The following is a 17576-nucleotide window of genomic DNA, read 5'->3' on the forward strand; positions in this document are numbered from 1 at the left end:
ATATATTTGTTTCTCTCTAACATTTATGATATATATCTTAAATTTCTCCTCTATTAATTTTTTTTTTTTTTATTTCACTCCCTTCAAGTTCTCTACCACTTTTCTTTCTCTAAAATTATAATATATTGAAAGTTGAAGCAACATATGCATGTTTTTGACAGATTGATCTACGAGGTGATGCATCGGGATATCTATCATACCATCCTCAAACCCCTCTCCTTTCTCTCCACCACATAGATCTAATCAACCCCATTTACCCAAACATGGACCGCCCTGCGGCCATCAAACACCTGATGACAGCGGGGGCGGTCGACCAATCTCGGCTGCTTCAGCAAACGATATGTTACCACCGTCCCTCAAACTGGACATTCTCAATGTCATGGGGGTACTCAGCCCACATCTACGAGGCCATAATGGCTAGAAGCTATTTGAAGAGGCCACTGGAGACATTTGCACCATTTGAAAGAGCTAGGGCTCCCATTTTCATGTTCAACACAAGGTGGGGAGTTCTTGATAACCCATGTGAAGCTCCTCATGTGTTGTATTTTGAGTCCATTGAAAGAGATGGAGAGGATAGGATTGTTACTACTTATTTGAGGAAATGGGCTCGTAATCTTCCTCCTTGTGCTTCTTATGGAAACCATTCTGCTGAATCCATCTCCAAGATTAGGGTTTTTTCTTCTGCCAACATCCCTTTGGAGGTTTGCTTTCTCTCTCTCTATTTTTTTTTTTTAACTTTTGAATCGATCGATGATTTAGAGTTTGTTTGAGATTGCTTTAAAGAGATTAAAATCAATTTTAAAAAGGTTTTAAATGGTTTAGATCCTGTTTATTTTTTTTAAATATTAAGCTTATAAATACTACTACCAAACCTATAAGTTCTTTTGTTTTGTTTCACTTTCTACTAATGTTTTAAAAAATCAAGCCAAATTTGATAACTCTGGTTTTTATTTTTAGTTTTTGGTTTGTGAAAATTAAGTCTATTTTCTCACAATTTTTCACAATAGTTTACATTTTGCTTAAGTAAAAAAATTGATTTCTTAGCCAAATTCCAAAAACAAAATACAAATTTTTTAAAAGTTGTTTTTTTTTAGTTTTCAATACTTGGTTGATTTTTTAAAACAATGGTAAAAAATAGATGACAAAAGAAGAAATTTGGACATGGAGAGGATGTTTATAGGCTTAATTTTAAAAAAATTTAAAACAAAAAATAAAATGATTATCAAACCAAACTTAAAGAAAGTAGTTTTTAAAAAATTAATTTTTATTTTTAGAATTTGGTATGAAATTTAGGAGAAAACAACATAAATTTTAGGGGGAAAAAATATTTTTTTGGTCTCTAAGTTTTGGATCTAGTTTCTATTTAGTACCTAAGTTTCAAAATGTTATACATTTAGTTTTTTTAAGTTTTTTATGGTCTCAATTTAGTCCCTAGGTTTCAAAATATTACAATTTTATCCTTCACATTTGAGTTTTGCTTCGATTTGATCTCTATATTTTAAGATTTACTCTTTGAATTTTGATTATTCACTAAATACTCATTTTTTTTGGCTTTAGTATTATTTATATTAATAAATTAAAAAACATTAAAAGAATTATAATTAATTAGATTTCAGTCTATTTTATCATTTTTAAAATTAAATTTAAAATTTCACTTCATTATTGTTTTTAAGTAATTAATAGAAATTAGGGACATTTGCAAATATAGACATTAGATCTAAAGTATTAGCATATATAACATAATGTAAAAAAATTACAAATATGGTCAAATTTAAATAGTCTATCAGTGATAGACCATATTATTGGTAGAGGTCTATCAGTGATAGACCATATCACTGGTAAGAGTTTATCAACGATAGAAGTCGATCGTAGATAGACTTATCTACGATTGACTTCTATCGTTGATAGATTTGTCTATATTTGCAATTTTTTTAAATGATGTTATACAGTTGGTTATATTCCTAAAAATATTATTAATTGTAATTACCCTAGAAATTAGGGTCAATGATTGAAAATGAGTATTTCATGAATAATTGAGGTTAAAAAATGTAAAATCTTGAAGCTTAGGAATTAGATTGATACAGACTGCAAATCTCAATGGTAAAATTATAATATTTTGAAATTTAAGGACTAAAATGAAATAAGACTAAAAATTTAAGGAATAAATATGTAATATTTAAAAATCTAAGAATCTAATAGAAACTAAATCTAAAATTTAAAGACGAAAAAGTATTTTTTCTCAAATTTTAAAAGCAGAAAACTAGAAACAAAATTGTTATATATGGCTTATTAATTATCCAAAATCACTTTCCAATTTATAGCTTTATATGTGTATATATTCTCGTACAAAAGTTTTAAAATTCCAATTTTACCCTTCCAGTGAAACACAGCTACCCCACGCCCACCCTCCCCCATGCGCGCGTGAGGGCACATAAACATCTTAGCTTTATTATTATTATTATTTTTTAATTTTATGTCATAGCTTTTATTTTTTTAATAATACAATTGCTGGCAAAAGCTTTAAATAACAAATCACAAACTAACTTTTGGTCTATAATAAGTCTCAAGTTAACGTATTGAAGTTAATTTATTTGTGTTTAGAGTGTAAAGTCATAAGATGAGATTTTTGATAATTGTAAAAAGTATATTAAGAAGGAAAGATTAAATTACTCGATAAATGTGAAAAGAGATAGAGAAAAAAATGAAATTCATCGATAAGTGTAAAAAGTAAAATAGTACGAGAAGATAGAATTACTCGATAAATATGTAAACTTTAATAATATTTACTATTGAAACGGAATTGTTTACCCCAATTTAAAAAGTTTAATAATAGAGAAGAGGTATTGTGTTCGACTCCTATAATTTAATTTTCTTCTCGATTAATATTGATTTTACTTGTTGGACCTTACGCAAAATTCCAAGCTCACAGACAAGAAAGAGTGTTAAAAGTATTTATATAATTCAATTGATCATATATCCCATGAACTTAAAGTTTTTGGGTTGATTGGTGATTTAACATCTACCTCTCTTCCTAGTTCACGTTTTTGTAAGAGTTTTAGGGGAAATAGGAATTTATGAAATAATCGATACAAAGCCAAAAGTTAAAAAGAAACCAGCTGTGTGGACGTTGTTGAAATAACAGTTTAGTCTTTCAACTTTAATACGTAACGATTCAGTCCGATAAGCACATCGTGAGTATTGGAATGCATTGAATTTGTTTGTTAGCACTTAACAAAACCTATTCAGAATTCATATTTAGCATATTTATTTACGATTATGACCCTAGGGTTTAGAATAGTATACTTTTTGTGTATTCAGAAAACACTCTCTAATACTGTTCTCTTTCTGTCACGTAAACGTAGCTAACACACTGTTAATGAATCACGTATATCTGTGTGTTGATTTTTTTTACGTTTTTTACGTTTTTTTTTTTTTGTATTTTTAATTGCTGATTACTTAACAGTGAGAAATCTTACACTTACTCTTGTTCTTGTTGTTTAATTAATTATTTGCAGGCTGGAGGAGCAGAGTGTTGTGATGTACGAATATTGGACATGAATGTTACAGAAGTGAATTATAGGCCTTGTTATAGTGGGGAAGTCATGGCTTAAATCCTAATTTATATGCATCTGATCTTTCTTTGGTTGCTTATGAGAGTTCAACTATAGCAATATATTGTTTCAAATTTAGATGGCAATAACTGAGTACTATTGTATCAATCTTGTTTCCATATGGTACAATACTAAGCTATAAATTAATAATATAATACTAGAAATTCAGCCAAAAGCCAGTGACATTTTTCTCACTTATTTTTGAGTTTTCGTTTTTGACATTCAATGAATGGAGGTAGTGGAACATTGTCGATTCTACTTTAGTACTAAATTTTTTTTCAAGAGATCGAACCACAAATTGTCCATCATCTTTTAATAATTTTAGCAAACTTTTTTTGTTTATTACCTTTTTTGGTATAAAACAAAGCACCATTTAACTCATTTTTGTTTATCCTTTTTAATCAATGATTGTTGCTATCTTTCGTAACACCTTGTAATGTTTGAGGTTCTCCCCCAATCTCATATCAGTGAATTGTTTCTTTGCTCAAAAGAAAAAAAAAAAATTGAACTACAAAGAACAACACTTCTTCGACAACAAGAAATACCATCTTATTATTATTAAGTGACAAAGGCACAGATGGAAATAGAGAATGAAGTGATATCATCTATATATTATTATTATTATTATTATTTTCGTTAATGAAAAAATAACTCATTGTTAGTGGTGAACATGAGTAATTTCTGCCTCCACACCCAACAAAATAAGTATTGTAGAGTGCGTTAAATAATAGTATCTCCAAGAGTGTTCAAGAAACTTCCTTGGTGGCCATTTGTGGCCATTGGATCTTACACTTTCTCTCCAATATCAATTTGTGGCCATTAGATCTTCCTCTTTATTCAGGACCAATTTGTGACCATTAAATTCTTCACATTGATCAAAATCAATATTCAAAGTCATTGGATTTACTCGATAGCCAAAGATTATGTGAATTATAAATAGGTAGACACCATTATTTGTAATCCATCCCAAATTTAAAATCAAGTGATTTTTTGAGATAAAATAAAGACACTTTCTTCTATAAAAGAGTTTGTTCTTCGTTTACAAGAAAGAGATTCTACTGGATCACAATTCATTTAACAATCGCTACTTAGAGACAGGTAGATAATAACTAAAGATGAAATTACGAAGAAACTACAAAGAAGAAAGTAAAATATATATACACATATAGATATAGACACACACACACACATATATGAGTAAAATGAGAAGATATGAAATTGGGAGTAAATTTTCAGCTTATTTTGGGGGAAAACCTTTGGGCTGAAACCGTATTAGTGATTTCGGTGATTTGGGCTGAGGGGTTTCAAACTTTTAAGGATATTTGTAATAGAATAAGAAAAAAAATCTAAAAATATATTACATCTTTAAAATATTTACAAATATGGATGAGTTGACTAATCAATCTTTGATTTTTTTTTTAATTTCCAATTTCGCCCTCTTTGTCTTATCTTGTTGTACACCTTTTTTTAGTCCTTTTATTTTCTTTCTTTTATTTGATTTTTGTTTCTTTCCTCACTTTTTTCATTTTATTTTCTTTCTCAGTTTTTGCTTCTTTTTTTTTTTTCTTTCCTTTATCCCATTTTTGCTTCTTTCCTTTATTTTTTTATTTTCTTCCATTTCCTTTTTTTTCCCTTTCTTTTTCTTTCCTTTATTTTTTCTTTTCTTTCATTTTTTTAATTTTCTTTTATTTTTTCGGTTTTTGCTTATTCCTTTTTTTTATTTTTATTTTCTTTCTTCAGTTCTTGCTTATTCCTTTTTTTTATTTTTATGTTCTTCCCTTTCTCCGATTTTTGCTTCCTTTTTTTCCTATCTAATTTTTATTTCAGTTTTTGCTTCCTCTCTTTCTCTTATTTTTAAAATTTTTCTTTCCTTTATTTGAAATTTTTCTTCTTCCTTTTTTTTTTTTCACAAGAATTATGAGGCCGAGTTGCATACGCATGACTTCAAAGTACTCAATTCATAATTGACTTAACTCCAACAATCCAATCATTAAGTTTGATTATTATAACAAACAATAAATATAAATAAAAAATGAAAGTCTATCAATGATAGCCACTAATGTTTTCTATCATTGATAGCTTAATCTTTGATTATATTTCATAGTTAATATCCACTTATAGAAATCTATCATTGATAGCCAACTTAGTGAATTTAATTAATAAAGTTGAATCTCGAACTAAAATATAAGTGGAATGCCTAGAAGTTATCACTAATAGCATGTTTATTAGTGATAGAAGCTATTATCGAAAAGAAAAAGGACTTACAAATGTTTGGAAGGACGAGAGAGGGGCAAAAAGGTGTTCGATGGCTCTGATTGATAGAAACTACTACTGATAGCATGTTACCAATGATAGAAGCTAATACTAATAGCATGTTATTGATGATAGAAGCTATCTGATAGCACGTTATCGGTGATAGAAGCTACCACTGATAACATGTTATCGGTGATAGAGAACTATCACTGATAGCATGATATCAGTGAGATCATTGATAGCATCTTATTAGTGATGTTATCAGTGAAAGAAGTTATCACTGATAACCACAATATGAGTAATGTTAGCGATATCAGTGATAAAACTTAGGTGATATCTATATATTGAGTTTCTTTCAAAGGTGATAACCAGTTATAGAAGTCTATCGTTGATAGCCTTAAGTGTTAATATTTCAAGGTTGATTCTAATTGATGAAAGTCTATCAGTGATAACGACTGATAGCTGCTATCGGTGATAGCCATGATAAAAGATTATTAGTGATAACTACTATGGTAATCAAAGTTGTTCTTTCAAAGTTGATCACTATTTATAAATCTATTATTGATAGCTAATGATAGCCTTAGGTAGTAATATTTCAACGTTGATTCCAATTGATGAAAATGAATCAATGATAGCTACTAATAATTGATAGCAAATTAAAAGCTAATATTTCAATATTGTATTATTTTTTCTCAAATTGAAAGCTATCGATGATAGATTGAAAGCTATTGCTGATAGCAACTATCATCGATAACAATTGATAGAAGCTATCAGCGATAGCAGCTGATAGCAACTATCAGTGCTATCAGTGATAGCTTTTAATTTGAGAAAATCGGGAAGAAGCGAACAAAATGATGACTAAGCATGGGTTTTTTAGTCTTTTACTATTTTTTTTATCTATATATGCAATTATTTTATCCTTGTACTACATGTTCTATTATTTTGGGCTTGAATTCTATTTATGCAACTAGCTTAAATCTTACTACATTTCTAATTATTTTAGAGATTTTTTCACAAAAAATTTCTAAATTTTGAATTATTTCGTTAAAAGTTTTTATTTTGATTTTATGTTAATTTAACTTTTTACTATGGTTGAATGAGAAATTTTGGACTAATCACAAATTGTCACGTCATTCGTAATGAAATTTCAAATCATCAAATTTGGGACCAATTAGAGTTGACATATGTCCCAAATTGAAGCTGAAGATAAATTCTGATGATGCCACGTGGTTTTATCATAACTGTTGAATCATAACGATTAATTTGACCCAATTTGATATTATTATATGGGTTAAAGTCTAACTAAGCCCAAAAATGGCCTGAATTTGACCCAAATATCAAATCAAGCCTAAGTCCAACTAATTAGACCCATGGATCAACTAAGTCCAAGTCCAACTAATTGGGCCCAAGGGCCAAACCCATGGACCAACCAAGCCCAAGCCCAAGCACATGAGGCCCACCTGAGAACTCTATAAATAGAGAAGTCCTCCTTATTTGTGGGAAGTCAGCAATTCTATACTCTAGAGAACCTAGAGTGAATTCTCCCAACAATCAGAAAGACGCCAAATTCCTGATACAAGCATTCTGACCACACTTGAAGATTGAAATCCTTTGAAGATACAAACATTTTGATCACACTTGAAGGCTGAAGTCCTTTGAAGATACAAACATTCTGACCACACTTGAAGACTGGAGTCCTTTGAAGATACAAGCATTCTTCCAAGACTCCAAGCTCAAGAACATCCATATGCTCCATTTCTATACATCAAACTTATACATTCAATCGAGAGAGAATCAGAGAATCAAGTATTAGAGATCGAACCACATCGCATCAAATAAACATCAACATCAACACAAACTCAAGTTCAACTCTATGAAACAAGTTTTCTCCAAAAGCCTCGTGTGAACACTAATCATCCAAGAAGATCATCAAGCCCAAAGGCCGATCATCCAAAAAGACAAACAAGCCCAAAGGCCGATCATCCAAGAAGATCAACAAGTTTAAGGTCGATCATCCAAGAAGATCAATAGGCCCAAAGACCGATCATCCAAAAAAATCAACAAGCCCAAAGGTCGATCATCCAAGAAGATCAACAATCCCAAAGGACGATCAACCAATAAGATCAACAAACCCAAAGGCCGATCATCCAAGAAGATCAACAAGCACAAAAGTCGATCATCCAAGAAGGTCAACATGTCCAAAGGCCGATCATCTAGGAAGATCAACTAGTGTAAATATTAAAGTTTATTTTGAACGCAACAAAGAATTATTGTATTAAAGATTGTACATGCTATTTGATACGAAGTTCAACCCCACAAATTAAGTTTCTGTAGAAACCTCGTGCAAACAGATTGGCACGCCCGGTGGAACATCTCTACCTCTCATCTCTCTCTCAACATCCAAACAAATCAATGGCACCAAAGAAAGCTTCATCCAAAGTTACCATCGCAAGCGACACTTACATAGGCTCTGTCATCACGGAAAAAATTTGGGAACAGCTGATGGAATCTCTTAAAGGCAGGATCGTCATCAGAGAAAATCCCTTGTTTGATAACTACACTTCTACATAAGAAAGTTAGCCACCACAATCCACCTTTGTCACCTCCCTATCAGTTCAACAACTCCAGGATATGATCACAAACTCCATAAGATATCAGTACGAAGGACCGTTGTAAACTTCTTTTTTGTACTCCAAGCCGTAACACCAAAAAAATCAATAACTTGAGAATGCCAGCTGGGTACCAACCTCCAAAGTTCCAAAGTTCGACGGAAAAGGCAATCCAAAACAACATGTTGCTCATTTCATTGAAACTAGAGAAAATGCATGAACTAAAGGAAACTTGTTAGTCAAGCAATTTGTTAGAACCTTAAAAGGAACACTTTTGACTTGTACACTAATTTGGAGCCAGAAGTGATTGACAGTTGGGAACAACTAGAAAGGGAGTTCTTGAACCGCTTCTACAGCACAAGGTACACTATTAGCATGATGGAGTTGACGAACACCAAACAGTGGAAGGGAGAGCCAATCATCGATTACATCAACCGATGGAGAGCTCTGAGTCTGGATTACAAAGATAGACTCACTGAATTATCTGTAGTGGAAATGTGCACCTAAGGCATGTGTTGATATAATTTAGGAACGAGTTTTGTTTTGTTTTATTTATTAAGTACGGATGGGTTTGAACATGAAATCATGCGTTAGACATAACTGATGTGTTTGCTCCCATGCGTTTGAGGTCATGCGTCAGAATGATGATGCGTTAATCTTAGCATGCAATGACCACGCGTTCCTATCGCAAGTTTTCTTATGCTTGTACCAAGTATAACACAAACGCAAGTTTCTCGGGTAATCCGAGGTCGAATACGGGGACTTGTCACTCAATAATATTTGTGAAGTGATGCGTTTGAGGTGATGAATAAGAATAAAAATAAAGCGAAGAAGGTTTAAATGTTTTACACACTACTACTCCTAACTAAACAGATTGAGCAATAGAAGACTTGCAATGAGAATAAGTAGAGACACAACAACAAATAATGCATAGTAATGTTTACTATCTTAAATCGCCCGAGTAATCCTAACACATTACACTGACACATCACACCTCTCGGTGGTCAGCCGCATGACTATATCTCTATAGTGCGTGGCTGCGTTGAGCATAAGATTGTGCCTATCTCTAAAAACAATGCGAACCTTGCTTAGTGCGTTCCATCTCTTACCTTCTCAGGCAGTTAGATGCGGCTATTTAACTTATAGACAAGCAATGCAACATCCCATAGACAGGCGTTGCCACAACCTTTCACCAAGCAAGGAGGATTAACTCACTTATACTTGCACAATGCACACCTCTCGATGGGTTGCTGCATGCATCCTATCTCTAGGCTACACGATTAAGCATGCGATTGACTTTGATAAATAAACGCTGAAAAAAAACATGATAAAGATGAAGATGGTGAAGAAGACGATAATGAAGGAGTTAAGATTTGTATTGATCACAAAATATCTTAATATCTTAAGCTAAAATGTAATATAATACAGAGATTAGAAGGGAGATGAAGGACTCTGCGTCAAGGCTGCCGGTGGTGCCATGGTTGAATGGTGAGATGTCTCTCTCGAGCTCTATCTCCGACGAAGGCTCCGGTCGTTACTCGGTCTGGTCTATGAAGGTGAAGGACTCTCACTGGAAATCTCTTTCAGGCTCTCATCTGTGATCACAAACTTCTGCCTTGAGGCAGAAGTTCGGATGGTGTAAAATGAAGGTCCCAAGGGCTATTTATAGAGTTTGGACACCGACAACTATCATTATGACAGTATGGCTCACTGCTACTTTTGTCGCGGTATGGGCATTGTCACATTGCCTTATTTTGTTGATACTCCCAAGGTATGCGTCCGAGCTTAATTTAGCTGAAGTTATCAACACGTTCTACCCATCTTGCGATCTTCTATTATGGCTATCACTCCGTGGCCACAATCTCCATTTGGTCACCGCAATTTCCATGCATTGGACGCATGCGATTACCGCAACTTCCATGCGTTAGACGCATGTGATTATCGTCTGCGATCGCTTAGCTCATGCGTTTGATTCCTGCGATAGCTACAAAAATAGACATTTTGGCATGGAGTAACGCATAATATTGGGGTCAGTGAGGATTTAGGCGCTAATTGACGCAAAACTTAATTTTTCGCAAATTCTAAGTATTATCACCACATTTTCTACTTATTAGCCCTCATAATTCTAAATAAAAGGCTTATAATAATGGGCATTTCTGCCAGTTATCAGTATGCACTGGGAACTTCTCTACATTCTGCAAGGGATAGAGCCTTGTACATTTGAGGAGTTGGTAACACGCACTCATGATATGGAGCTGAGCTGAGCATCGCCAATAAGGGAACTAAAGATTTTCTACTCCTTGAAGAGAGAAAGAAATCAAAGGCACTGAAAAGATTATGAATAGTGCCATAACATAATCTATGGTCGTAAATACGACCCCGCTGAAGTTTTTCTCCAAAGAAAAAGAAACAAAGTTTGAAAGAAAGCATGATGGCAGCCAAAAACGTCGCCCAACTCTTAAAGAAAGACAAAAAAAAGTTTATCCATTCCTTGATTCTGATATTGCAGACATGCGGGAACAACTACTAGAGAAGAAACTTATTCAGCTACCGGAATGCAAGCGGCTGGAACAAGTAGGAAAAGTAGATGATCCTAACTACTATAAGTATCATTGGGTCGTTAGCCACCCAGTGGAAAAGATTTCATGTTGAAGGATCTAATTCTGAAATTGGTTCGTGAAAAGAAGATTGAGCTAGATTTGGATGAAGTAGCTTAAATAAATCACGCCACAATAGTGGACTTCAAGTGTTCTAACATCGTCTGCGTCTTATGATCAAAGAGAAAACATGATTCAGCTTGGAACCTTCGAGCCTATAGTTTTTTGGTTCCAACAAGAGATTCAAACGACAGACTCTCAGAAGAAAAAAGGAGCTTGTTGAAGATAACGACAAAGGGTGGATATTTGTGACTCGTCGAAAGAGAAGACAACCAAATTCCATCCAAAAAGAGTTGCGCTCCTATCAAAGCTATAGAAGAAGGAACAAGACTTATAAAAAGAAAGACAGAATGATGGCATGGAAGCCTAAGTCTATTAAAGAAGAAGACAAGGACTTCCCTAAAATTCCATGACCGGTAACTTTGGCAAAATTTCTCCCAATAAGCTTCCTTGATAATCATCCAGATGAAGTATCAGAAGTTATTATATGTCACGCTGTTAGCATAGCAGAAGTCGACAACAATCATATAACTACTGAAGAAGTCGATGATTTAAAAGAAATTGAGCAAAGAATTCCTGTCTTCGATCCTATCAAGCCTTCAACTACTCGATCTTCAGTCTTTCAAAGATTGATTATGGCCACGATAGAAGACGAAAACCTGTTGAAATTGGTGTCCTAAATCTTTTGTAATCTCGTAGTTTGTAAACTTTGTATAAAGATATTGTTGTTAATAAAATCAGTGTTATTTTATAAGCATATACTCAATCCAATAAACTAAGATACGAGGCTATTTCATATAATTTTAAAAAGTATGTAGAGACATACAAGTGGATTTTGTTTAAATAATAACCTAAATGGGGAAACTACGGATACGACAGGTGTTACAAGTGTTGTAAAGTATTATAAATGATTTGATCTTGATCATTCATGTGGAGACATGAGCGGGAGCATCCTATACAAAGAGTTTGTATAAGACCGAACAACGAAATGATTAGTCTTTTTATATAACACCGTTAATAATAGAGACTTACATTTTCACTAGGATGACCGTAGGTGACATGACCTGAATCCTGAGTGAGTTGTGAACTTCTGTCATGAAGGCGATCTTTTGATTTGTATGGGTGAGAGTGGCCAGCTTTCCAAATCAACAAGCCTATCATTTTGGGGATTCATCTGACTGGGGAGCTGGGAATACAACTACACGAGACAAAATTCACTCATTCCCTGATGCAGGGGCAAGTAGATAAATTGCTCCTTTAAGGGCTGATTTCGGGGCTTGAATATAGTGGCCACACCCTCTCTTGACCCAAAAGGAACTTGGTCATAGTTGGACTATGATTTATTGTTTATTAGAGGGATCAATCGTACTTAAGGAGTTAGATGTAACTACAGGGACAAAACGGTATTTTTGGCCTAGCTATACTTCCGAACAATTTGTGAAGGGTCATCGCACTGTTGGTTGGTTATATCCAATGGGCATAGAAATTTATCTGTAGTGAAAAGAGTGCAGCTATCGGTCTTTAGTGGAAAGAGTTTAACTAATTATCCGAGTACCGTTGGAGCTTCAATATACAGGTCCATAAGGTCTCGTCTGTAGCTCAATAGGGACTTAATTGAGAATTATTTTTGGATTAATTTGAAGTGTTCAAATTAATTATGGAAATTAACTATATATGATATACGTAATTAAATTTATTATATATGATATACTTAATTAAATTAATTATATATGAGATATAATTAATATAATGTATTTGATGCATTATAATATAAGGTAATTTGAGAGGAATTTGAATATGATTCAAATACTAATTATATGAATGAGATTCATGTAATTAAATTTAATATAAATATGATTTTATATTAAATACCATAAATAAGTTGAGAGAAATTAAATATTTGAATATGATTCAAATATTAATTATATAAACGAGACTCATATAAGTGAATTTAATATAAATGTGATTTATATTAAATGTCATGTATGGTTGAGAGAAAATACATCTATAGGTTATATTGTATTTGATACAATATGTAACTATAGATTATGTGTTATATGGAATATAACATATACATGTAGTAAGGTTATTATTATATGTATAATTATTATTAATTTAATTTTATTAAAATTAATATTAATTAATTAAAGGAAGAGACTTATAACTCCCTCCTCCTAATTTCTCTCAGCCAAGTACGTGGGGTTAGAGAGATAGATGGTGTTGGATTCATCTTTTCTCTATGGATGACTGAGAGAGGAGTTCTTTTTTGAAAAGAAACATATAGAAGAGAAAAGTTCTTTGAAAAGTCCCTCTCTTCCTCTCCATCTCCCTTCCCTCTTCCAAGGATTCAAGGAAAGCCCACAATTCTTGCTTGAATCCTTTGTCCCAAGAGAGTACATAAGGTTCTCAAGTGGTGGTAACCTGTTTGGAGAAGGAGATCCATTTGTTACTTGTTCAAGGGGTTCTTGAAGAAAGTGTTCTTCAAAGGCAAGGGTTTCTGAAATCCTAAGTTTTCCTTTAGTATTGTATGCTATAATTTATGTAAATGCATATCTTGTTCTTATTTTACTGTAAAAATTATATTCAATAAAAAATTAAAATTGGTTTGATTTTGCTTCTACTCACGGTTTTCTCCAGTTAGAGTTGTTGGGAACGATGTTCTAAATCTCCTTGTAATCTCGTAGTTTGTAAACTTTGTATAAAGATATTGTTGTTAATAAAATAAATGTTATTTTATAAGCTTATACTCAATCCAATAAACTAAGATTCAAGGTTATTTCATGTAATTTAAAAAAGTATGTAGAGACATACAAGTGGATCTTGTTTAAATGATAATTTAAATGATCTGTAGTAGATGGATAAGGCTAAGTACCTTATCCTGGTGACACTACGGATATGGCTCGCTTTGTAGGTATTACAAGTGTTGTAAAGTGCTACAGATGATCTGATTCTGATCATTCATGTGGAGACATGCAAGCGGGGTATCCTATACAAAGAGTTTGTATAAGACCAGACCACGAAATGATTAGTCTCTTTATATAACGTCATTAATAATAGAGACTTACATTTCACTAGGATGGCTGTAGGTGACCTAACCTGAATCTTGAGTGAATTGTAAACTCCTGCTCATGAAGGCGGTCCTTTGATTTGTATGGGTGAGAGTGGCCAGATTGCCAACTCAACAAGCCCACCATTTTGGAGATTCGTCTGACTGGGGAGCTAGGAACTCAACTACATAAGACAAAATTGAGTCCTTCCTCGATGTAGGGGCAAGTAAATAAATTGCTTCCTTAAGGGCTGATTTCAGGTCTTGAACATAGTGACAACACCCTCTCCTGGCCCGAGAGAACTTGGTCATAGTAGGACTATGACTTATTGTTCATTAGAAGAATCATTGGTACTTAAGAAATTAGATGTAACTACAGGAGCAAAATGGTATTTTGGCCCAGTTGTACTTACGAGCAATTTGTGAAGGGTCATCGCACTGTTGATTGGTTATATCCAATAGATAGGGTGAAGAATACAGTTGTCGGTCTTTAGTGGAGTGACCGACAGCTAACAGATGTTGGATAATTTAATTAAAGAGTTTAATTATTTATCCGAGTACCGTTGGAGCTTCAATCTATAGGTCCATAAGGTCTCCACTATAGCTTAACAAGGATTTAATCTTTGTATTAATATGAAGTGTTCAAATTAATTGAGAGAATTAATTATATATATGAGAGAAATTTGAACATGATTCAAATCTATATGAATGAGATTCATGTAACTAAATATAAATATGATTTATATTGAGAGGAATTAAAATATCTAGACATGATCCAAATATCATTTATATTGATGAGATTCATATAAATAGATTTAATATAAATGTTATTTATATGAAATGATATGTATAGTTAAGAGAGAATAAAATCTATAGTTTATGTTGTATTTGATGCAATATAAAACTATAGGCTATATGTTATATTTGATATAACATATATTGTATATATAATAAAGTAGTTATTATATATTCTATTTTATTAATTTATTTGAAATTAATAAAAGGGAAGGAGTTATAACTCCCTCCCATTATTCTCCCAATAACTAACTTGTGATAAAAGAAGTTGAGAGAATCTTCTTCTTCCAAGAATTCACACAGAGAAGAGACAAAAACTTCTCTCCCATCCTCTCCATCTCCTTCCCTCTTCCTAGGACTCAAGCAAAGCCCACAACTCTTGCTTGAGTCTTTGAATCCCAAAAGAGAATACAGAGGGTTCTCGATTGGTAGTGTCTATGCATGAAGAATGATATTAGCAAGGAAGGAGTTCTGTTCGTGGCTCGTATGAGGGATTACTTGAAGAAAGGTTCTTCAAATGTGAGGTTTCTTGAAACCTATTTTTCTTCTAAAAGCATGCTATAATTTAACCTTGAATGCATATCTATTTGTATGTTTACTATAAATTTTATATTCAATAATTAATGGAATTTGGACGATCTGCTTTCGCTCAAGGATCTCCTCATGTCAAGTTCCCTTTAAGAGTTCCTTCAAAACCAATGTCCAATGTCTACTGTAACTCAAACTTTAGCTTTTAAGAGGCTAAGTATCTTCACATCAAAGAAAGATTGACCTTCGACATCTTCTTTTAATCGTCTCAAGACAATAAACGATCAACATAAAGAAATGATGAAAATTTTGAAGGCAACATCATTTCGTGAAGAAAACAACGGCGAAAAGATTCACAGTCGTATCCCTTTAAGCATGAAGAGGAAGTTGTCTGTTGATATAAATACAAAAGGTTCCTTGATAGTGAAGCCAAAACTCATCATATTGACGAATCCTAACAACGAAGAGGATGATGAAGGCCATGATTAAATTAGAGCTTCTGAAATTTAAATGTAGGAGCTCCTCATCGCAAGAGTTTAAACTGCATGTTGCTCCTGGCTCGTATGTGCTTAAAAGGTGAATTGTCTAAAAAAAAATATGACTACATTATGACTTGATCCCTGTCATTATAAAAGGTATGTAGGCAACTAAAGAAATTTAAGTTCAGTCACATGAAAAAAGAAAAAACATTATGTTGAATTACGTCATGACTTGACCCCTGTCATTGTAAAGGGTACATAGGAAACTTGAAGGAAACTTCAAGTTTAGTCCAGTAAAAAAAAAAAAAAATTGAACTATATCATGATTTGATCCCTTTCTTTAAGGGTACATTGGCGACTTAAGGAAATTTAAGTTTAGTTAATAAAAAAGGTACCAGATCCATACTGAGGGCAACACAACAAATTAAAGATGTTTATCCCTCATGAGGAGGCAATACAGTAGATTAAAGACACACATTTGGAATGGCATTTCGCTTCCCCATTAGAAGCCAAGTTAGGAGGCTTTGTCAGTGCTTCTCCATCTTTAAGCTCAGAGGTTTCGTCGATGCCCCTCCATATTCAAGTTTAGAGGATTCGTCGATTTTCTCCATCTTCAAGTTCAAAGGCTCCATCAATGCTTCTCCATCTTCGCTTCTCCATCTTCAAGTTCAAAGGCTTCATCGATGCTCCTCCATTTTCATGTTGGGTTTTATGTCCTAAAAACTCGTAGTTTGTAAAATAATAAACATTTTCTATTATCAATATACTTGTTATTAATCTCATAAATTGTGTGAAAGCCTAAATCTAATAAACTAAGACCCATGACTATTGTATGAGTACTTGAACTTTATGTGGAGACATAAGAGTGGATCGGGTTCGAGTAAATAGTCAAAATGATCTATGGTACATGAATGATGTTGGGTACCTATTCTGGTAACACCATTGGATGCGGCCTACACTGTAGTTGTTACAAAGAGTTATAAAGTGCTACATATCATTTGATCCTAATTCATACATGTTATGACATGAGGAATGGAGGCGTCCTATGCAATGAGTTTGTATAAGATCAGGACCAAGAAATAAGTCACTCTTACTTTATAACGCTGTTTACTATTTAAGACTGACTATTTCACCTAGATGACCTAGGTAACTCGATCTTAATCCTGAGCTAACTATGAACTCCTGTTTATTCTGGATTGCCCTTAGATTTTCATAGTTGAGGGTTGGCTCAACAGCACCGGCTCAATAAGACTCCCATTTCAAGGATAAGACTGGATAGATAACTGGGGACATAGGGTGCAAGATGCAGTTCACGCCTATCCGGTTTAGGGATAAGAGAAAGGTTGGGATAAGAGGAAGGTTGTTCTCTCAAGTACTGAATCCAGGTCTTGAACAAGGGGTCCCACCCTCTCACTGGGTTGAGAGAGTTTGGTTTAGTGATTGGATCACAAACCAGTTGTTCATTAGAGGATCAGTAGGGACTTGAGGAATAAGACGTAATCTCGGGGGTAAAACAGATATTTGACCCAGTCATTATTACGAATAAACTGTGAAGGGTCGACTTGCTGATTATGGTTAAATCATGTGGACATAATATT

At 33.4% G+C, this 17576-nt stretch overlaps 1 protein-coding gene across 1 annotated transcript; it reads left to right on the forward strand.

Annotated features, from left to right (window-relative positions):
• Positions 1-164: 164 nt before the first annotated feature.
• On the forward strand, positions 165-3786 carry LOC150031375 (uncharacterized). The gene is made up of 2 exons (XM_090309063.1): positions 165-701; positions 3516-3786. Exons 1-2 carry the CDS (start codon positions 264-266, stop codon positions 3609-3611), a joined length of 534 nt encoding a protein of 177 aa, XP_090165189.1. The 5' UTR covers positions 165-263; the 3' UTR covers positions 3612-3786.
• The last annotated feature ends 13790 nt before the right edge of the window (positions 3787-17576 follow it).

The sequence above is a fragment of the Benincasa hispida genome, unplaced genomic scaffold, assembly GCF_027475165.1.
Source record: "Benincasa hispida cultivar pf3 unplaced genomic scaffold, pf3_genome.v1.1 HicScf1265, whole genome shotgun sequence".
Taxonomy (NCBI): Eukaryota; Viridiplantae; Streptophyta; class Magnoliopsida; order Cucurbitales; family Cucurbitaceae; genus Benincasa; species Benincasa hispida.